General features: G+C 44.7%; 1 protein-coding gene across 1 annotated transcript in view; it reads left to right on the top strand.

The window, feature by feature from the left end:
* The window catches only part of eepd1 (endonuclease/exonuclease/phosphatase family domain containing 1), a 25,277-nt gene extending 17,122 nt beyond the window's left edge, over positions 1-8,155 (top strand). Inside the window, exons 3-7 of the mRNA XM_070847090.1 lie at positions 4,998-5,108; positions 6,111-6,245; positions 6,355-6,493; positions 6,614-6,808; positions 7,689-8,155. Of these exons, the coding sequence (XP_070703191.1) occupies positions 4,998-5,108; positions 6,111-6,245; positions 6,355-6,493; positions 6,614-6,808; positions 7,689-7,879 (771 nt within the window). The 3' untranslated portion in view covers positions 7,880-8,155. The remainder of the gene's footprint in view (positions 1-4,997; positions 5,109-6,110; positions 6,246-6,354; positions 6,494-6,613; positions 6,809-7,688) is intronic.
* Positions 8,156-22,588: the final 14,433 nt, after the last annotated feature.

The following is a 22,588-nucleotide window of genomic DNA, read 5'->3' as shown; positions in this document are numbered from 1 at the left end:
ATAGAAGAAAGTGTGTGTTAACCCATAGTGCAAATATGTTTATTAATTACACTGTTCAAGAACATTTGGGCAAATTACTTCTTTATTTATTGTCTACACAGTACAAGTCAAAAGTTTGGACACATCTTCTCAATCAATGGTTTTTCTTTATTTGTATTGTTTTCTACATTGTAGATTCATACTGAAGACATCAAAACTATTATGTAGGCAACAAAAAAGTGTGAAACAAACCAGAATATGTTTTAGATTTTAGACTCTTCAAAGTAGCCACCTTTTGCTGTGATGGCAGCTCTTGGCATTCTCTCATTCAGCTCCATGAGGTCGTCACCTGGATGGTTTTCAATTAACACGTGTGTAACACTACTGAGGAAGAACAAGAGAAGTGCTTGAGCCTAGAAACACAAGGAATGGACATTAGACCAGCGGAGATCTGTATTTTGGTCTGATGAGTCCAAATTTGAGATGTTTGGTTCCACCCGCCATGTCTTTGTGGGACACAGAAAAGGTGAGCAGACGGACGTGTGTGGTTCAAAGCAAAGCAAAAGGTGGCTAATTTGAAGAATCTAAAGTATAAAACACATTCTGGTTTGTTTGCTACATAATTCCATATGTGTTCCGTCAAAGATGTCTTCAAAATTAATCCACAATGTAGAAAATAATAAAAATGGTAAATGCTCTGTATCTGTACAGCAGCTTTCTGGTCATTTCAACTCCTCAAAGTACTTTTCCATCACATCCTCATTCACACATCATTCATCCAGGAGGAATCTAAGCTGGAGGAGACTGTTCTTTCACACACATTCACACACTGAAGCTGCTTCAGGAGCAAGTTGGGGTTCTGTGTCTTACCCAGGGACACTTGGACATGCTGACTCATAGGAGCCGAGGATCGAACGGCTGACATTCTGATCCACTCCACCTCTGGGCCACAGCCGCCCTGAAGTAAATGACCGTTGAATGAGAAGATGTGGTATAACTTTTAACTGGTACCGTTTATGTGTTCTTTGACACATTATGATCGAAATGATTTTTCATGGGACTTTACCCCTTGCTTGGTCAACATTGTTCTAAAAATAAAATGTCATCAGAAGATTGATCATTTAATATTAACGCTCAGCAACATGAATTGGAATCGTGTTGTGAAAATATAGTCACATGTCTCATGTTAGAAAATCCTTGTTTTACATATGAACATACACAGAGTTTGGTCTCCTCCTGAGAAATAATGGAAGCATTTTATTGCATTGAACAGATTGACTTTTGATTGATCCGTGTGACTTTTTTAATGTATTATGATATATACTGATATCAGAAAATATCTTTATTAATACTGTGATATTGATTTCAACCATATTTGCCCAGCAAAATGTATCCATCCATCCATCCATCCATCCATTCATCAGTGTCATCTAGCTGAACACACAGCTCTCATACAGCAGTATGATTTCAGTTCCCATTGAAATCATAGTGAAAAGGGGATGTGTCAAATCCATATCCAGACTAGCTGGCAGTGAGCTGCTGCTTGGCCTGACTGAGCTCAGCCTGCCAGTTCCTGCTCTGGACCAGAGGACTCTAGGAAGGATTTTACTAATGCAAATGGGCTGCATTCCACTTTATGGAGCACAGGGTAATGTTTGGCTATAGACTAGAGAGTCCATCGTCCAAAGTCTGTTAAGGCAGCGTTTTGAAGGCCGGATTGAAGTTTACTGTTGGCCTCCATCATGCCAGTTACTAGAGCCGAAAAAATCCAAATTCTGGAAAGAGGCAGTGGAGCTGAGCAGGGATAACGACCTTGTAGCCACATCCTCAGAAGACCCTAGAACAGCTTACACTGTGGAAGTACAGACACAAATCTACATGTTACATTTAGTGAAAATCTCACTGCAGGACGTCTGTGATTAGTCACACACACAGAGCGTGTGCCGGTTTTAGACTGTTGTCTTCTTCGTCGCTAAGGAACCTTCTGTCTGCGGCTAGGTTTCAAACTCGTGATGATTCATATTGTAAAAGTCCCCACTCGTTACTATCGAACAGCCTTTGTGCAAATACCAAAATGATCATGCAATAACTGGACAAACGGCCCAGCTTTCCACCCCATAAATTCTTTAAAAGCACACACACACACACACACACTCTCTCTGCTGTTTTGTGTTGTGTGGGTGCCGGCCTCCCCAGGCACAGTCATCTGCCTCCCCTCTGAAGGGTCAGTGAGTTCACTGTTGTTGGCACATGCGTTTCTTCATTTGTCTGTCCCACTTCGAAGGGGCAGTCCAATTCTTTTTGCCTTCGCTCGTGTTTCTTTGCAGTCGGACTGTCCACGAGTGGTTTTAACCTGGGGGAAGTGAGAGAGGCTTCAGTCGTTTCACTGAATGTATCTCAGCCTTTGCTGAATCAGTAGTGGGGTCGCACGGATTCTCAGAGTGAGGATAGAGCATCGAGCCATTAAGATAATTAAATCAATTAAAGCAGCACTAATCGCGCTTTAATATAATGACTCCATTAACTACTTGTAATGTGTAAAGTACTGCTTGTAGTGACAAATGTAGAGGGACTGCAGTCTGTGGTCCCCCTTCATCTCAGCGTCAGTGTGTCACTGTAACACTGACACTCTGCCCAGTTATCAAATAATTGAATCGTTGGCAGTGAGAAATGAGCCAGACTTCAGCGTCTCTTCCTGTACCTGGACTAGTCCAGGTGTCACAGGAGGACTCTCCAGCCCTGCCAGGCGATTCCTCCACGCCTGGGCTCTCTGCCAGGGCCCCTGAGTGCACGCTGCGCCTGCACTTTGGTCCTCACAGGCTCAATTATGAGGGTGTTTTGTGTTTTGGCAAAGTTATACATCTGAGCAATTCATCCTTGTACAGTATACAGGCTCAACGGCCCCTGGGGACTGCCACTGAAAGTAAATCCTGCTGGGGGTTTCTAACCTCCTGGCAGTGTAAAATTGCTTTATTATTAATATTCTTACTTAGTCAGTGATGGGCGAGTGAAAGCAGAGTGCAGTTCACTGTGACCGTACTTCTCACCGATAGAGCTGTGGCAGCGCCGTGAGATGACCTGACAGACGTTGTAACAGTTCCTCAGTGTTAATTAGTGTTATCTGGCCTTGTGTGTCTGTCCCTGTGTGGACAAAATGTACCGACACTAGTATCCATCGACCTGTCCAACAGTGTGGCCACAAGCTATGCAGTTCATGCCCGGCGGTATGGAAGGACCGGAGCTTTGATGAACTCTCTCGCCATCGGGGTTGGGTACTGTTCACACTAGCTGCCAGTACCCTGTACTTTACTCTGTGTAATAAAAAGTATAGCACTCATGGCCGCCGTCAGCCCTCTGTCGCCCTGACCGAGCTGCAGGGGTGACGTTCTCTCAGCTGACCTCCAGCCAAATGAGCTGTTTGGATTTTCATGTAAGGTTTGCTGTCTTTTAGGATGGAGATGGGCAGACACGCTTTAGATTCAAGGAACTTCATTTGTCATACCGTCACACGTTTACACATGGGGAGGTACGAAATTACTTTCTCAGGTCCCGTTTTCAGCCAAGATGGATATCAATATAACAAATGTTGTTGTTGTTGTCCCTTTTGGGGGGGGGGCATGGGATCTACAGAGCACCACCAGAGTTCAGCAGTCTCAGCCTGGTGGTCTTGCTCCGGATGCTCCGGAGAGGGTGAGGAGAGGGTCGAAGAGAGTGTGTGCAGGGTGGGTGGGCTCCTTCATGATGCAGATTTTCTTGCTTCTGCTGGTGTACATGTCCGTGGCGGCGGTGGACAAGTGTCTCCTGTTCACCTGTTGAACAGCTTTGTGTTTGCTTTGACACTCAAACATATGTTAATGTGTGAACGCTGTTGGTTCCTGTGCACGGATGAGTAATTCGTGAACAAAAATCATGAACGTGTGCATGCTGACTATTTATTCAGAGCCACAGTTTACTTATTTGTTGTTGCTGTTTTTGAGAGTCTGGAAGAATAATCAAGCTACTATGTTTAGTTAGCTCTGTACACTGCTGGACTAACAGGATATTTGTCCTGAGGCACTCTAACCGCCTTTGTAGCTGCGTCAGAGCTATCAAGTTCCTGCTCTACTGTGGTCGACGTTAATTATTCTACTGATTTATTAAAATGTTGCACAATCTCACTTTAAATATTAATGGGTGTCATTTCAGTGTGGGTGTCATGTTTGTGTGTGTGTACACAAGGTGGGGTTCCTCTGACTCTCCCGCTGTCACACAGGGAGCCTGGGGTGAATTTAGAGCCGCCGGCAGGTCAGCCCGAGCGGCAACCTGAGCTTTCGTGAACATGTCCTCCTGTGCTGATCCCTCACTTCCTCTTCCTCTCTGAGTTACCTTTGCCACTGCTCCAGAACATTACAGCGCTCCTGATTTAGCCCCCCCCCCCTCAGTGATGTCCACATAAGAGGCTTCCTCTTTCTCGCTGTATTTCCTCTGTGAGATGAAATGAGGTTATTTGAGTTCACTGAACTTCAATAACCTCAGTCTCAGTGACTGTTAAGCAAAATCTGTTTTTTGCTGAAGAGCAGTTGATCTGCCCTCAGGTGTTAAAAGTAAAGAACAGCACTCTGTGTGGACAGAAAGATAAGAAGCGAATCAGAGGCTGGCTTGTGATCACAGCAATAACTCAAATGTGCAGTATCATACCGATGTGAGTACACCCATAGATAGACACCCATAGGTGCCTATATTGTGTTGTAAAGGCTAGCTTCTGTTCCACTAGGCCCTGTTTATCTTTTCCTTTTCAGAAACATTCACTGTGATATAGTTTTAACATAGAGTAGGAATTATGGAAAATAGTAACAAAATTGTTTGCAAAAAAAAAAAAAAAACTCCATTATTGGTATATTTTTATCAAAATAACAAAAAACTGGCTGTTCCTCCGGGGGGAGGGGGACTAAAATTACAATCCACATTTATATCCCTGCCAAATAATCTGGTGTCTGTGCGTAGTGCTGACAAAATGTTCTCTCTGTTTTATGTCGCAGTTCTGTGTGGAGTTAAACCAAGGAACCCTGGCCAGCGTACGGAGGTGGAAGTGGCCACGAGGGCTGTGGAAAAGTGCTGTGTCTGAAAAACCCGCCGGACGCTCCAGCAAGGTACAGCAGCTATCTTTGATGGTGCTTCGTCTGAAACGTACATTTACACTGAATGTGGTGGGACAGACATCTGCTGCTGTGTTTACCTTTGGACACTTGGTTCAGAGTTATTAGTGTGAAGTCCCCAAAGATTTAGTCACAAATAACACTAACAAAAATAACATAAACGGTACATATTTCCATATCTGGGGATGACATAATATGTCCAACCCTGGCCACCAATCCAGGCTCGCCATGGGAGTGACATGTCATGACCAAAAGAGGTGATGTCGTTCCCTCCGATAGCTGTGTTTGTTCACAGTGACAACCTGAGCTGGGTCAGCTGCATGTTAGTGGCCTCTGTCTCGTAAGATTACGACAAGATTACAACAGCTGTCTATCTGCCAGCATGAAAGCGTGTCATGTTAGTACTTAAGGGTTATCGTGGTTTTCATTCAGCCAGTCAAACATTTCTCCATAGTGTTCTTGAAAAGGGAACGAATTAATGACCTGCGTTATTTAAATCTGTATTCTAATTCTGCATCCTAAGTGTTGAGTTTCCCCCACAGAGATCTCTTCAGGATAGTCTCACCTCAGTGAATGTTTTCTATCACCAAACTGTCGTCTTTAATAGCAGTTTGATAACTGTGGCTTAGCTGATCTTTCACCTCCGTGTCTGAAATGAGGCCCTCCTACACAGCGTGCTCCCACAGCGCTGTAGAAAAGACTCCATGAAACATTTGCATTGACAGTGGTTGTAGCTCGTCTCTGTGGCCGACTGATACTCACCACTCAGCTCAGAATTTAGTAGGTCACATACTGTCATAACATTTATTGGTGCTGCTTATGGGGCTATAAACAGCATCCCCTGCACTCCTGAGTGATACAGTGAACTGCACGTTAATAAGTGGTCATTCAGCAGTAATGGTTTTGAGGCTATTTAAGTAGGGCAGTGTGAAGAGTTTGAAAAAAATAAATAAATAAAAATATCTGACTCAATTTCTCATGATCCGCTTTTCCCAGGGAGTGAGCTACTCCGGCTTTCTGTGGGACAGTTCATCTGGTATTGACCTGAGGGATGCTGCAGTCCTGAATTCTCCTGTTGTCAATGGCAACGGGAATCATGCACACCCTCAACTCTACCTGGCTCACTTTACTGTAAGTGAAAAATAAGACCCAGATTATGACCATCTGTTTTATTCTAAACTGTTCACCAAACGCTCATGCGCACATATTTCCCCCGACGCTGACTGGCTTTTCCCATCAGGTTGGTTCATACGAGCTGACGGTGGTGAACGTCCACATGCAGGGCACAGCTGCATCAGGAGAGTCCAACGGAAAGAGCCACAGCACAGACGAAGCCAAGTGTCAGCGCCTCTCTCCCAGCATCCAGGAAACACTCAAAGGTCAGTCTGTCAGGTCAGACCAGCCGCCTCCCACACATCACACCACACGTCAGACGCTGAAGTGACAGACAGATCGTAACCTCCGGTGCCCCCCCCCCCCCCCCGTATGTCTCTCCGTAGGTGAGAAGGAGCTGGTGGTGCTGGGAGACTTTGGCTGTCCTCCTCAGAGCTCAGAGCTGGACATGCTGAGAAAGGAGAAGCTCTGTGCCCTGGTACCATCCACCCAGTTCACCAACATCAGCACCCGCTCCCCGCAGGGCACCCGCTGCCTGGACAACATCTGGGTGAGCCGCTCCCTCAAGAAGATCTATTCCGGTAGGTGCACACGTGGCTGCTCTCAGACAGTCGTAATCACTTGTGGAATCAAGTCCCAGATGAACATTTCACACTTCACACGCACAGTCATGGAAATCTTTTGTTCAATTCACACAGATGCGTCTGTGTAACAGATGCACACGTGTGTCCGTTGGACCACCTGGCATGAATTTGCATTGACTTTGTTTCGTCTACGATTGGTCTGAATGCACCTCATCCCATTTGTCCAAGTCAGTTATCACAAGTTAGAGTCGAGTCTATCAGATATTCAAGTCAAGTTTAAGTAAAGTCTGCAAACTAAGTGCAAGTCAATTGTAGATTCAAGATATTCAAGATAAGTCCAAGCCAACTAAAACACATCTCATCCAAGTCCTCAGCCATTTGAGATGACTCAGCCAAGTCTCAAGTCAGTCAGTGCAGTTATTTGAGACGTCAAGTCAGACGTCTTTAAAAATCAAATTACAAATCCCAAATGAAGAAGTGAGACTTTCAGGATTGTGAGAGTTAAGATGACGGGGCATGAGAATGATTTCAAAGCCAAGTACTTTTGATGCACAGGCCTGATAATTAAATATTCAAGCCCTGCTATTTATTTTTCTATCGTCCATGTGTGATGACTTTTAGACTTTTGTCTGACTCGACTCGATTGTTCTGCAATGACCAGTGACTGTTCAGTTTTAACCCACATGTAGTGATACGAGGCACCTGGTTCCCCCTTTTTTTTTTTTTTAAATCTAAGATGAGTGAAGTCCAGTGGCCATTTCAAGCAGAGCTCAATCAGACTTCTTCTTGCTACGATCTTACATTCAGTCTGTGTTCAGTGCATCCGGTCCCACGTGTCTGCTGACATACCGTCTCTCCGCGCCTTTTCCTCCGACAGGCCACTGCATGGTGGTGCGGGAGGGCTTGACCAACCCCTGGATCCCGGACAACTGGTCGTGGGGCGGCGTGGCATCGGACCACTGCCCCGTGGTGGCTGAGTTTTATGCAGACGTAACCCAGAAGGAGCTGAGCAGGCCTGGTATGGCAGTGGTGGACAGAGGAGACATTATGCCCAAACACGAGCGGTGACGACATCCACCGTCACAGCGAAGATGAGCACGGATGACATCAGACTCTCAGTCATGCCTGGATCCTTCTGGGTGTTGGTCAGTTGTGGAGCAAAGTTTCCTGATGAATGTGAAGAAGTGCCAAGATTGCCTTTTTGGGTTTTAGTTTATCAATGTATGATAGTAACCGGTAAGTGATAGAGCCATAAAAATGTTTCAAAATATGTATAATGTACTTTAAAAAGAAATGTGCCAAACATTTTCTATATGTATATAAAATAAAGAGAAATTGACAGATGTTCCTGCCGTGTGTGAATTTTCATCAATGCAAATAAGTGCAGCATCCGCTCCCCCTGTCCAAATGACCCAGCTCTTCAGAGGCTGTGCTGTAACGCTCATCTGCTCTGACAGCTGAGAGGATGATAAGATCTCAGCTGTAAAGCTCATGAAGGCTGCGCTCTTGAATTATGTAAGCCAGGCCTCTGTGTTGCTCGTATGAGCTGCCATCTTCCTCTACTGATGGACATGAGGTGCCGGGGCACGGTGCTGCTGCCTCGGCTGCTCCACAGTGACGCTTTTAAAAGGGGGCTGAAACAGAACGGAGTCCTTGTTTGGTGTAGTAATCAGATCAGATCCACATTACAACGCCAACGTCATGTGGAAAAAAACGTACTTCCTGTCACAGATCGAGTTTGTTGGTCATTTTGTGGAGAATAGAGATCCATCGAGAGCCACAACAAGAGACCGTGAGCTGGTGACTTCACGTTTGGTTGAAAGAAAATTAATCACTGCATTCAGCTGCACATGCATAACTATACAAACCTCTATTATTCCCTTGGTTGGAAGATCATGCACTACATAATCGGGGGAGTTAACACTGGATTTGGGGGGGGCCATGGGACCAACTACCTGACTGTAAGTAAGTCATGTTCACCCACCTTTTTAACTCTGTTTTGGTCTTCACCAGTTCTACCACTTGTTCGAGCTTTTTCACTAAAACCAGGTGACTGCTGCTGCCGGGGGAAGTGAAAGTGCAGTCTGTGGGTCATAAAAAACAAAACAAGGAGCTGATAGAGGCTAAAATGCTCTGTGCGGTGGGAGGGGAGGGGAGGGGAGGGGAGACCGTGGGTGCGACGCCACGAGCAAAACCGTTCACATTAAACCCGACCTCACAGAAACATTTGAGATGGCCGAGACACTGCATGACATGGTGGAGGCATGTCACGCGGTTTGGTTAGGTATAGGTTTAAATGAACATCTCACCTAAGTTAAGTTGCATTATGAACATAACTTATGTCACATTCCATACGTGATGTAAGTCTGTTGCTCTTTATACTGCGTCACCTGTCTACCCCCACCCAGTGCGTGATGTTGTTGAACCAGGGATCCTAATTGACTTCCTATGGTGCCGGCAGAATCACAATCAGAATTCCTTTAATAATAATCCCCAGGGGGAAATTGCTTTTGTTACACACAGCTCCAAAAAGAATAAGAATAAACTAGTAAAAATATAAATATATAAAAGAATAATGACACCAGTGGAGCAGCTGTCAGCATCTTGATTTTGGGTCCAGAAGTAGCCCACGAGGTTTCCCCCTGCCTGATTGGTTAGGCTGAGGCCTGGCCCATCTCTGATTGGTTAGTCACCAGGTAGTCGCGGTCATTTCATGTATTTCAGTGCGATCAGTCTGTTTGTGTGAATCACTGTCAGTTTCAGCTCTGAGGTCACGATTATTTCTGTCACGGTGACACCTGCCCCCTCCCTCTATCCTCTTCCCTCTAGTCTAGTCCCTCTGTTGGACGCTCATTTTCCACCAGATGCCATCAGAGTTTCCCTCCCTTGCCCAGTCACCTAATCCTGCTCTCCCCTGCACACCTGTCCCTCACTGACCCCCTCATGCCCTCCTGTGCCCCGACACGACACATACCCGCTCTTAAGCCCCAGCACCTCAGTTAGATCATATATGTTGCGTCCTTGCCTATATTCCCTTCCTGCCTGTCAGGATCCTGTCCTGTCCCTGATCTGGAAACCACAAGCTGTCACCCGTGTCCAGCCATGCTGCTTCCACTAGCCCTCAAACGTTACATCGATATTTATTATATTCAATGATATATTCCACATTTAGACCAAATACTTATCAGAATGCAATAGAAACAGAGTAGAAACAGAGACAGTGTAGGTATATTTTGACATATCTGACATATCACATTATTGTTGAATTATGTTGTCTCATATTCTGCATTGTAAATATTTCTATTTCTATTTTCATTAGTGTTTCTTGATTATGCACCAATATATCAAGGCTCTCACCTAAAACAAGAGGGGGGGGGGCTTCATAAATATGATTGAATAAAACAGCAATAAATATAAGCCATTACTTTTACATAACTTCCTGTTCATTTAATGTATGATTTAAACGATGCTGCCTCCTAAAACAGATGGTTTTCCTATCTGAGTATCTTACATAGTAACAGAACTTTAAAATATTCTAACTAAACATCACATGTGATGCTTTGTTGTCCCTGCGAGCTGCATACTGTAGCTCTGATTCATACTGTGCATTCCTATATTAGGAAACATGCATTACATTTTCATAATAGTTCTCAGGTATGATCAAATTAAAATGCCACATGTAAAATACATGTTTCCATGTTGAATATATGTGTTTATATTGCACAGTATATTCAAACATGTATTAGAAATATGTGAATGCCTTTAATATTAGTACTGCACATTGAATAAGCAGATATTGGATATTTGTTCATATACATGAACAGTTATGGTCCATAACTGAATCAGTACTTGATGTGTCCTGCTTTCAGCTGGCAGTGACATGCTGTCTGACGTTTCCAGTGATTATTTAGTGGATTTTAAGATTGTTGGTATTTCAAGATTTCTCTGGATTGTTCCTGCAGTCACTTCTACAAAATGTATTGCGTGCTGCTGTCATCTAGTGGAATAGTGGCTCCATTGCACAGTCACTACTTCAGACGTGTCCTCATCTGATGGAAAAGGAACGTTCAGCAGGACAGGCTGTCTTAAATAACAAGCTCAAAGTTTATTGCATCCTCATGAACCTTTTGACCTCAGCAACAAAAAAAACAAACATCTGCAGCATTTCGGCATTAGTCAAATGACTCGATCACGCAGGAAGATCAAATGTGGACTCTATCACATGACCCATGTGGCAGGCTCCAATGGTCTACAATGGTCAGGCTCCATTATGTCTTAAAGAGATCATAGTACCGTACTACCCCACAAGTGCACTGCGCTCCCAGAATGCAGGCCCACTGGTGGTTCCTAAACTATCAATCAATCTTCAATCTTTTATTTATATAGCAACATAAAGTGGAGACAAGCCTCCTGGAACTGATGCAGGATGACTCCAGAAGGAAAAACAATTGAGCATGCATTTCACTTGCTGAAGACAAAACTGAAGGGAAAAGGCCCCAAGAACAAGCAGGAACTGAAGACAGCTGCAGTAGAGGCCTGGCAGAGCATCACCAGGGACGAACCCCAGCGTCTGGTGATGTCTATGGGTTCCACACTTCAGGCTGTCATTGACTGCAAAGGATTTGCAACCAAATATTAAAAGTGACAGTTTGATTTATGATTATGTTGGTTTGTCCAATTACTTTTGGTCCCTTAAAAAGGTGGAGGGTACATATTAACCCGGCGGTGAGAATTGTCGAGCCTTATCTGCTGTTTTATTCTCAATGCTTGGGAGCTGAGACAGATGAGACCTTACGGCTGTGAAATATGACTGCAACCAAGAGGATGTATTTTATAGCCCAAACTGGAGTAGGGCTAATGTGTCTGGATTGGCCAGACACATGAAATGGATAACATGAATATGCAAAACTGCCAAACCGGGCTAGCAGTTCTAGTGAAGTCTATATCTGATGTCCCAGTCTTTTTAGTGTGAGGCCCTTTTTGATAGCTTGAGCTATCTAAGAGTATATTATAAATGAGTATGATATTAAATTATATTTGTATGATATTAGATCAAGAAGGAGTGTCACTTTGGCAAACCCACAGATGATTATCCCGTCTTTTAAAGGGTTCATTAGCATTTTTGAGCTTGCTGTTTTGGTTCAGTCTTAACAGCTGTAGCAGTAACAGCCATGGATTCAGTGAAAAAGCTGAAGGACTAAAGACACATCACATCGCTGGGTGTTTGAACTTGATAAATTGAACACAGGAGTGTTAAGTGCAGATCCTTATGATTAGAAGTTCGGTTGCCAGCCATCTATCACTAATAGTTCACTGCTTATCCTTCGGGGCCGCGGGGACGCTCAGGACCCTTTGTGCCCACAGTAGCAAGCGCTTAGCAAATTTTAAATAAACAGGCTCACTTGAGACAATAAAGTGTAAAGTTAATCTCCAGGACTGTAACATTTATTCTAAGTTAATTTGACTCCAAATTCATCATATGCTGACATCAATCAGACATTCTGATGGTAACGCCTCAGCTTAAAGGCTAAAAGAGACGAGACAAAGGCACCACAAATGATAGCAGCAGCCCTCATTAAGAAAGCTGGAAGAGTGTTGGATGTTGTATTGAGTGCTTATAATGCTGCTTATCTTGTTAAAATCCTTACTTTTGTTCTCCTGAAGCACGGTCAGTACAAGCTAAAATTCAGTCATTGTTTCTGCCTCACTGAGGGAGTGATCCTAGGGAGTGATCTGAGGTTAAATAAAAAAAAAAAAATGGTGATGATTGCCACGAAAATACTAAATTAATTACACAGCGCTTCCTTATTTAGCAAGTGAATTTAGTTTCTCTCAATACACTTAGAGCCCAATTGAAATGATCTACAGTGCATGGCCCAGAGTGCAATTAGGGCATGTTGGACTTGGAGGTGCTTATGTGGTACATGGTAAATAGTTATGTGGATTCAATGTGCCTTGATGTGTTAGTAATGCCTTGGGGCTCCAGCAGGGGGCGAACGCGGACTTTTCCCCTCACTAAATACAGTCGAGTGAGCGGACAAGCAGCGTGTTGTGCTTCATCACCCTTCTCCCCTCGCTATTCCCCTTTTCAAGGTATTTTGTGCCAAACACAAAACGGTGTTAAACTAAAACATGTTTATGACATATTTCCTATGTCTTAGCTTGTACAAGAGTTTATGTTTTGTAATCTTCTGCACTATCTGAAGAGTCTACAGAAACGTGGTGGATAAGCTAACTATTAGCAACCTCGTGGTCCCTGTTTGAAGTTTGATTGTATTGCTAGTCATGTTACTAGGTCATGTTTATAGTCATATGCGCAGTGTAAAACTCATATGCTAATTAGTTTATATATGTTTTTGTTTTCAATGTATTTGCTAAAAACTGTAGAGTTTTCCAGTGTAAACTAAATACAGTCGAGTGAGCGGACAAGCAGCGTGTTGTGCTTCATCACCCTTCTCCCCTCGCTATTCCCCTTTTCAAGGACACAACATTTGGAGGCACCGCTGGGATGATTGGCTTGAGGACTGTCCCTGAGCTGTAAGTGGAATCCTCCTGTCGACCATCCCTTCAAATTACCCAGGCATCAGCGGAAAGGTGGCAGTGGCAAAGTGGTCTTCAGACCGATGGTGGTAACCTGTATCCTGAAGTGAGCAAAGTGACCACTAGGGAGCAGCAACAGCCAACTAAGTCAAGTAGACACTCGCTTTTGTCTATTTCCTGCTGATGGAAGAAATGGAGTCTGAATTAGAGAAACTGAAGCTTGAAACTACAGGAGCATTATACAAACTGACTCTGGGGCAACTTGTTAAAATTTGTGATGCACTCCAGATCTGAGGACCTGTCAAGGAATATGTGACTGGTAAAACCCGCAGCCAGCTGATTTCTCACGTTATAAAGAACATTGAACGAGAAGAGCTAGCTGACCTAGAGGATGAGGGCATGTCATACCTACTTAGTGTTCAGGACATAGTGACTAATGTACAAATGACGTTAGAAACAAGTGAAGGTGAAATCCCAGACCAAACTGGCCAACAGGAGAATCTTCAGAAAGAGGTAGGGGCACTCAGGGTGACAGTACAAGCGACAGAAAATGCAGTGCAAGACCGAGTGAGCGGTAGCAGGAACTCCATGGCAAGCGTCAGAACTTCAGTAAATAATATGACCCCAGTATCGAATGATTTGTGGCGCAAAGATTTTAAGATATCTGGCCAGATAGGTGAACCTGGACAAAAAGACAAGCTAACCTTTTCTAGCCTGGCCAGGCAAATTGAAAGTGGACTCAGCAAAGGCTACCCAGAGGCAGACATCACCGATACCGTAATTCGTGCCATCACACCAGGTTTGCAATTAAGAAGTTACCTTGAAGGGAAAGGAAACCTTACACTGCCTGCTCTTCGCAGGATTCTCAGATCACACTACCAAGAGAGAAGTGCCACAGAATTATACAAACAACTTACCACCGAAGTTCAGAACAGTAAAGAGTCTCCTCAGAATTTCCTGATAAGAGCAATGGACCTGCGGCAGAAAATACTGTTCGCTTCTCAGGAGGCAGAATCAAGTGTGAAATATGACCCAGCCCTAGTCCAGAGCTTATTCATGCACACTGTCCTGACTGGTTTACACAATGACAACATTAAAAGTGACCTGCAACCCTACCTCCTACAGATGAATAGCACAGATGAGTTGTTGCTGGAGAAAGTGAATACTGCATGTACCAACGAAAAGGAGAGACAGGACAAAAAGAGACATGCAGCTCCATCACGAGTGACTAATGTGAGTACTGTTCAGTCCAGTGAGGCATCAGTGGACAGGAAGAACACCACACAGCGAAGCACACCTTCTCCGTCCTGTGATCTTTTGTCGGAGATTAAAGAAATACGCTCTGACATGGGCATGCTGAAAGATCTGAGGGCTGAAGTCTCTCAACTCAGGGAAACTATCCACCGGGCCACGCCTACGCCAAATGCAGAATTAAAAGAGATGCCTGCTTCTTGTCCAATGTATCCACCCCCGCAGTCCTCCCCCTATAGGGCCGACCCCAATGCCATGCCATTTTACCTGCAACAACCAGCAGCAGTGCAGAAATATCAGCTACCATCTGGCCCTGGACAGCTGAGGGAAACGGCTTAGTTCCAGCAAAGGTTTGCACCACAGCGATATTATCCGGCACCTCGTCCCCGCCCCAGGTGCTTTGCCTGTATCCAAATTGGCGAAGAGTACTGTCAACATTGCTTCAAGTGTGGCAGCACAGAACATTTCAGAGCAGGTTGTAAGATGGAGAAATTGACTAGAGCAGCTGGCAGGAGTCCTTTAAACTAAGAGAGGTTGCCCTCTGGGCATTGGGCACGGGGCAACCAGGAAAACACATAAGTCCCAGTTTTGTGCAAGCTGTGGGAAAGAGGAGAGAGACGAGACACTAAAATGTTGCTCAGTTTGCAAAACTACATTATACTGTTCTAAAGAATGCCAGGGAAGTCACTGGCCCATACACAAAAGAGACTGTAGGTCATACACATGTTCAGGTGTTAAGAAGCAAAAAAATCAGCCACGTGAAAAGTCAAGGCCCAAGAAAAAGAACACAACAGAGAAAACGTGTACAGTAAGGGAGTTAGTTGGGAAGAAGTGCCTTATCAGATGTTTCCTACACAAACAGAAAACCCAGGCACTTTGGGACACAGGATCACAAGTTTGTGCCATAGATGAGGTGTGGAAAGAAAACCACTTACCAGATGTGCAGCTAAGAGATGTGAAAGAGCTGATTGGCCCTTCTGATCCCTTACAGATAGAGGCAGCCAATGGGACAGAAATGCCATATGTGGGTTGGCTTGAAGTGACTTTTAAACTTGCTGCCAGTGATGATGAAATGCTGATCCCTATGTTAGTGCTAAAAGGTAACCAACAACAGTGTCCTATAATTGGCTTTAATGTCATTGAACGCATCGTGCTGGACAGCCTAGGAGATCCAGTCAAGCATGGGGGCCAAGACAGGCTTGTGAATGCAGTTAAAGTTGCATTTCCTCATCTTAGGAAATCTAAAGCAAGTACCTTCATCAATGCTGTGAGTATTGGACAGATGTGTGAGCACAACGTGCGGACGGTGAATGCAAGGGTCAGTGTACCGAAACGCAGCTCCCTTCAGATTGAGTGTCGAATACAGGCTCCACCCTTCAGAGAGGACAACACGCTGATCTTCGAACCCCATGAGAACCCGCAGTGGCCGGAAGGACTGGAGTTCTACGACACCCTTGTGTCTGTAAAAGCAGGACTGGTCCCCCAAGAATTATTGTAAGTGTACAAAACTCCACTAGTCACGACATCACACTCCCAGGAAGGACAGTCATTGGAACTGTACAGTCAGTGAAGTCAGTATACCCAGTAAACACATTCAACACAGATCGTCCACCTACTAAATCTGTTCATCACGTCCAGGCCCAAAGCTCCAGGGAAAGCACTACTGCTCACGAACAATGGGACCCTCCTGTTGACTTAAGTCATCTTAATGAACAGCAGAAACAAATAGCCAGTCAGATGTTAAGAGAAGAGTCAGAGCATTCTCCAGGTCTGATGATGACATCGGCTGTGTTGAAAACTTGCAAATGGACATTACATTAAGAGACAACGAGCCAGTGTCAAAAACGTATCGTTCTGTGCCAAAGCCACTGTATAAAGAGATGAAGGACTATTTACAGGATTTGATAGCACAGGGATGGGTTGAAAAATCCAGATCTTCCTACTCCTCCCCTGTTGTCTGTGTGAGAAAAAAAGATGGTAGTCTGCGCCTATGCATCTACTACAGGGAACTCAACAGAAAGACACAGCCCGATCGCCACCCCATCCCCAGAGTACAGGACATAATGGACAATCTGGGAGGACACACACTCTTTTCATTGCTAGACCAGGGAAAGGCTTACCACCAGGGATTCATGGCCAAGGACAGCAGGCATTTAACAGCCTTTGTGACACCCTGGGGTCTATATGAGTGGGTGCGAATCCCATTTGGACTCATGAATGCACCTGCAGCATTCCAGCGCTGCATGGAGGAATGCTTAGAGGGCTTGAGGGATGAGATATGTGTGCCGTATCTAGATGACGTTCTTGTGTTCAGTAGGACATATGAGGACCATGTCAGCCATGTCAGAACAGTGCTGCAGCGACTGAAAGAACATGGGATCAAACTGAAACCCAGAAAGTGTGAACTGTTCAAAACGGGAGTGCGATACCTTGGAAGGATTGTGTCGGCTGAAGGGAGTAGGATGGATCCTGCTGATACTGCTGCAGTGACAGCCCTGAAACAGAAGCCACCAAGTAATGTTGGTGAGTTAAGAGCAATCTTGGGACTGTTGAGCTATTACAGACAGTATATCAAAGACTTCTCGCGCATCGCAAGTCCCTTATATGACCTGCTCAAGGCACCTACAGAAACTGGGATATTACCAAAAAAGAAACAAAAGTGGCAGACAAAAAGATGCAGCAAAGGAGTGCCGTCCAGCACACACATTGAATGGGCTGAAAAACATCAGTCAATCCTGGAACAGCTGATAGACTGTCTAACTCAACCTCCAGTCCTGGGTTTCCCAGAATTCACCCAGCCATTTATTCTCCACACAGCTATGCAAGCGGTGGAAAATCAGGATGAATCAAGTGTGTTATGGTCCATGGGTGTCTCAGCCACATCTGCAACTACTGACACATTAATCAGCCCATTAACAACAGGAAAAATCAAGGATGACCAAAGAAATGATCCGACAGTGGGACCACTGATCCAGCACAAGCTGGCAGGAAACAAACCATCCAGCCAACAACTGAAACAACTTGGTCCACAGGCGGCATGCATCTTCAGAGAATGGGACAAGATGGAGCTTGATGAGAACGGAAACAGGAAAACACCAAACAGGAAACAGTTGGTGCTGCCTGAGAGACATAGAAATATAGTAGTAAAGGAACTGCATGATGAGATGGGCCATCAAGGTGTCGATAGGACCCTGTCATTGATTCGGGACCGGTTTTACTGGCCTTACATGCAAAAGGAAATAGAGGACTATGTCATGAGATGTGTGTGTCTTAAACAGAAGAAGCCATGTTGCGAAACACGAGCACCATTAACAAATATTGTTACCACTCAGCCATTCGAGCTTGTCTCAGTTGATTTCCTGCATCTTGAAAAATGTAAGGGTGGCTATGAGTATATCCTGGTGATCGTTGATCATTTCACACGTTTTGCACAGGCTTATGCCACAACTTCCAAATCAGGCAGGACAGCCGCGGACAAAATCTTCAATGACTATGCACTGAGGTTTGGATTCCCAACAAGAATACACCACGATCAGGGTGGAGAATTTCAGAACCAACTCTTCACACAAATCACACAATAGCGAAGTGACTGGGTTCTCACCCTTCCATCTGCTGTATGGACGCTCTCCACGATTACCAGTTGATGTGCTTTTCAGTCTGACTCCAGAGCAGGGTGACAGTAATTTGCAGAGCTACATGGAAAAGTGGAAGCAGGGCATGGAAGAAGCACATGAGATTGCAAGGGAAAATGCCCAGAAAAGTGCAATAAGAAATAAGCGTCGTTATGACAGTGGGGCGAAAAGTTCAGTACTACAGCCCGGTGATCGTGTCTTAATCAGGAATATGACGCCTCGTGGAGGCCCCGGAAAACTGAGAAATCACTGGGAGGATACTGTCCACACAGTTGTGCGTCAAGTGAGTAAAGATATTCCTGTTTATGAGCTCAGACCTGAGAAAGGTAAAAAAGGACTGAGGATCATGCATCGCAACCTTCTTCTCCCATGCGATTCCCTGCCACTGGAAATCCCAGTACAGCCACAACCAAGGAAAGGAAATGTGGAAAAGAACAAGGGAGCGGAGCAATCAGAGGAAGACGACGACGATGATGAATACTATCCAGTGCCATTCCAGCACTAACCTGAACAGTGCCCACTTGACATTGAAAACCCTGTTTGCACTGATGCAAGGAAAGACATGACACCTGAGTTGGAAGATGAGCAAGAAGCAACGGGTGCAGCAGAGTACCCCTCAGAGACAGAGGACAGTCATGTTGGGGACCAGCCTGTGGAAAACATTGCCCATCTACCTGCTCCAAGCGATTTCTGTGGGGATGAACCACAGCGGCCTAAACGATCACATAGACGGCCTAAGTTTTTCACATATGATAGACTTGGCCACCCAACCTGTCACTACATGAGAACTTCACCACATCAAATTAACTTTGAGGTGCCATGGGCACACCCCTCATATTCACACTACATCCCCCAGTACTGTGTATGCAGGGGGTAGAGACATGGAACAGCACACATCACCAAGATTAGTACGTACATCACGTTGAAACACAATGGACTGTGAATGCAGAATTCATATTCTGACAGACTGTTGGACGGGAGGAGCAATTAGAGACTATACACAGTCCACACACACATTTGAGACAATGATGGACTGCAGTTATGCTAGATGATAACATGGACAATACTGGGTATACACCCATCAAAGAAAAATGTATGGAAAGAGTTCCAGTCTGTCAATAGATAAGACAAGATGGTGTAATAAGAGTTTGAAATGTTATGATCCTGATGTGTTTCATGCATTTTTTGTGATATTGTATAGCTTATTCCCCTGCACTAGTGGCTAAAGGTCAGGATGTTGGGGACAACATCTGTTTTGAGGGGGGGTATGTGGTACATGGTAAATAGTTATGTGGATTCAATGTGCCTTGATGTGTTGGTAATGCCTTGGGGCTCCAGCAGGGGGCGAACGCGGACTTTTCCCCTCACTAAATACAGTCGAGTGAGCGGACAAGCAGCGTGTTGTGCTTCATCACCCTTCTCCCCTCGCTATTCCCCTTTTCAAGGTATTTTGTGCCAAACACAAAACGGTGTTAAACTAAAACATGTTTATGACATATTTCCTATGTCTTAGCTTGTACAAGAGTTTATGTTTTGTAATTATCTATCACTATCTGAAGAGTCTACAGAAACGTGGTGGATAAGCTAACTATTAGCAACCTCGTGGTCCCTGTTTGAAGTTTGATTGTATTGCTAGTCATGTTACTAGGTCATGTTTATAGTCATGCGCAGTGTAAAACTCATATGCTAATTAGTTTATATATGTTTTTGTTTTCAATGTATTTGCTAAAAACTGTAGAGTTTTCCAGTGTAAACTAAATACAGTCGAGTGAGCGGACAAGCAGCGTGTTGTACTTCATCACCCTTCTCCCCTCGCTATTCCCCTTTTCAAGGGCACAACACTTAATCTGGACGCAAAGTCTCTTATTTCATCGTGCAAAAGTGAGAGACAGAGAGTTTATGCATGTTGTGAAGCCAGCGATATATGTGCATCTTTGTTGCTGTAGTTTTGTTGGTTGTTGTAGTTTTTGTTGGTCAATAGCACAATAGCTTTCTGCTGCCTCAAGATAGCAAAGTGCCAACGATGCAGCTGACCACACCTCATTTTATGGCCAACACGCCAATGAGCGCAAGTACATCTGCTGCTTATACAATGCTGGGCATGAAAATATTAACTGTGTCTGTTGGAAACTAGCAAAGACACGTGCGCTGCACTGTATGCCACTTTTTGAGTAATTTCCTGACAAAAATTGGATTCCTTTTATAAACATCAGTTGTAAAACTGTCACCGCTCCTGGCTCCTGGTCTCTACCCTGCTGCAGCTTACCTTTCTAATTCTTTCTATTCTTTTTTTTTTAAATGTAAATCATCTCTAATGACTCATGTTGCTGTTCACATATTTATTTTGTTGATTTTGTTCATTGATGTTGTCTTTCTTGTTGTTAAATGTCATGCTTGTAAAGCCTGTAGAAGTGAATTGAACTGAACTGACAATAGTCAACCAGTTGTCATGGCAAATGTTTTGTTTTGAATTTTTTTTCTTTGTTGGTTTTCAAAGTGAAAGTCAGAATTCAATTTTGGCTTTGCTCTCCTAGAACTGCATGACATCATGCATGATGCCTTAAAGACATGTTCTAGAATCAGAATCAGAATCAGAATTACTTTAGAAGAAGTTATATATAGCCAAGCTGGTCAGACACCTGTTACCTTCAGAGTAAAAACCTGATCGTAAACTGTACTGCGTTTGGAAAAGATTTGGAAGCATTTGAAGACAACTCCCCAACTTCTGATTTGGCCTTAATTACAAACAGATCTACAATGGTCCAGAGGTCTGATATCCTCCCTGGCGAGTCCACCCGCTACAAGGTGATGGACTTTATGGGTGAGGGAAATTTTGGCAAAGTTGCCAAGTGTGTCGATATGACAACAAACAACTTGGTAGCAGTTAAGATCCTCAACAACAGGGATGACTGCAGTTGGGAAGTGGAGATGCTAAAAGCAATCGGCCGTCTTGACCCAGAAAAGACAAACATAGTAAGATTCATTGAAAGTTTCAGGTACCGCAGATTCTCCTGCCTGGCCTTCGAGATGCTGGACAGGAGCCTTTGGGACCTGCTGAACGAAAGAAGAGCGCCATTGAATCTTAATGAAATTCGCCTTGTGATGCAGCAGCTATTCGTAGCATTTGACGCCCTGAAAAGTGTCGACATCGTACATGCGGACGTGAAACCTGACAACATAATGCTCGTCAACCACAGAGATCAGCCATTCAGGGTGAAGCTCATCGACTTCGGTTTGGCCCTTCCAGTCAACAAATTATACACTGGGATCGCCATACAGGTTCAACCATACAGGGCTCCAGAGTTGACAATGGGCCTTCCCCTGTCCGAGGCTGTTGACATGTGGTCATTGGGATGCGTCATGTCCTTCCTGTATTTTGGCGGCGACATCTTCGATGGAGACTGTGACTATCATAGGATGAAGGCTATGGTACACATGCTGGGTCAACCAGAAGATATCCTGGTGAGTGCTGGCAAGTACACCTCCTCGTTTTTCAGCAGAGAGGAGGGCTCCAACGGTCCAGGGTGGAGACTGAAGTCACCAGAGGAATACAAGCAGGCCACTGGTAAAGAGCCTCAAGTTAACTGGAAGTTTTTCCAGACTTTTGGAAATCTGGACTATGAAGTGATGAAATTCGGAGGGAAAGATAGCGCTCTTGAATATGAAGAAAGGATGTCATTTTTATCCCTCCTAAAATCGATTATGCATATGGACACTAGAGTGAGACTCACACCCAGGGAAGCCCTAGCGCACCCTTTCATCACAAAGGCTTACCTGGCTGAGAACAGCTCGTATGCAAATGCTGCCCTTCAACTGCAGGCCGTTACCCTCTCCCACAGTTTGGATGAGTCAGATAATCCTCTCTCCAACACTGTGGAGCTCAGAGATGACCAAGCTTCTGACTCAAGGGTTGGAGCCTCAGGCAGCCATAGTTCCAGCCATGAGGAGGCAGATCCTGGAGCTCCGAAGTTTTCCTCAGACAGCCCTCCCTCGTGTTCCAGTGACGAAGGCTGGAACAGCGAGCCAGTAGGAGGCACTGCTACTGCCACTGAGGAAGACTCAGGTGCTGCTATTCCTCACAATGACGGCCCGACAAACATGGAGGAGAACAAGGAGACACCTGCCGAACCATTTCAGGTCCAGAGGTGTAATAGCTTCCCTGTCAAGTCCACCCGCTACCTAGTGATGGACTTTGTGGGTGAGGGACGTTTTGGCAAAGTTGCCAAGTGTGTCGATATGACAACAAACAAGTTGGTTGCAGTTAAGATGCTCAACAACAGGGATGACTGCAGTTGGGAAGTAAAGATGCTAAAAGCAATCAGCGGTCTTGATCCAGAAAAGACAAACATAGTAA

Source organism: Pempheris klunzingeri, chromosome 16, assembly GCF_042242105.1.
Source record: "Pempheris klunzingeri isolate RE-2024b chromosome 16, fPemKlu1.hap1, whole genome shotgun sequence".
Lineage (NCBI taxonomy): Eukaryota > Metazoa > Chordata > Actinopteri > Acropomatiformes > Pempheridae > Pempheris > Pempheris klunzingeri.
The sequence above is the reverse complement of the archived record's forward strand: the minus strand, read 5'-3'. Positions and strand labels throughout refer to the sequence as shown.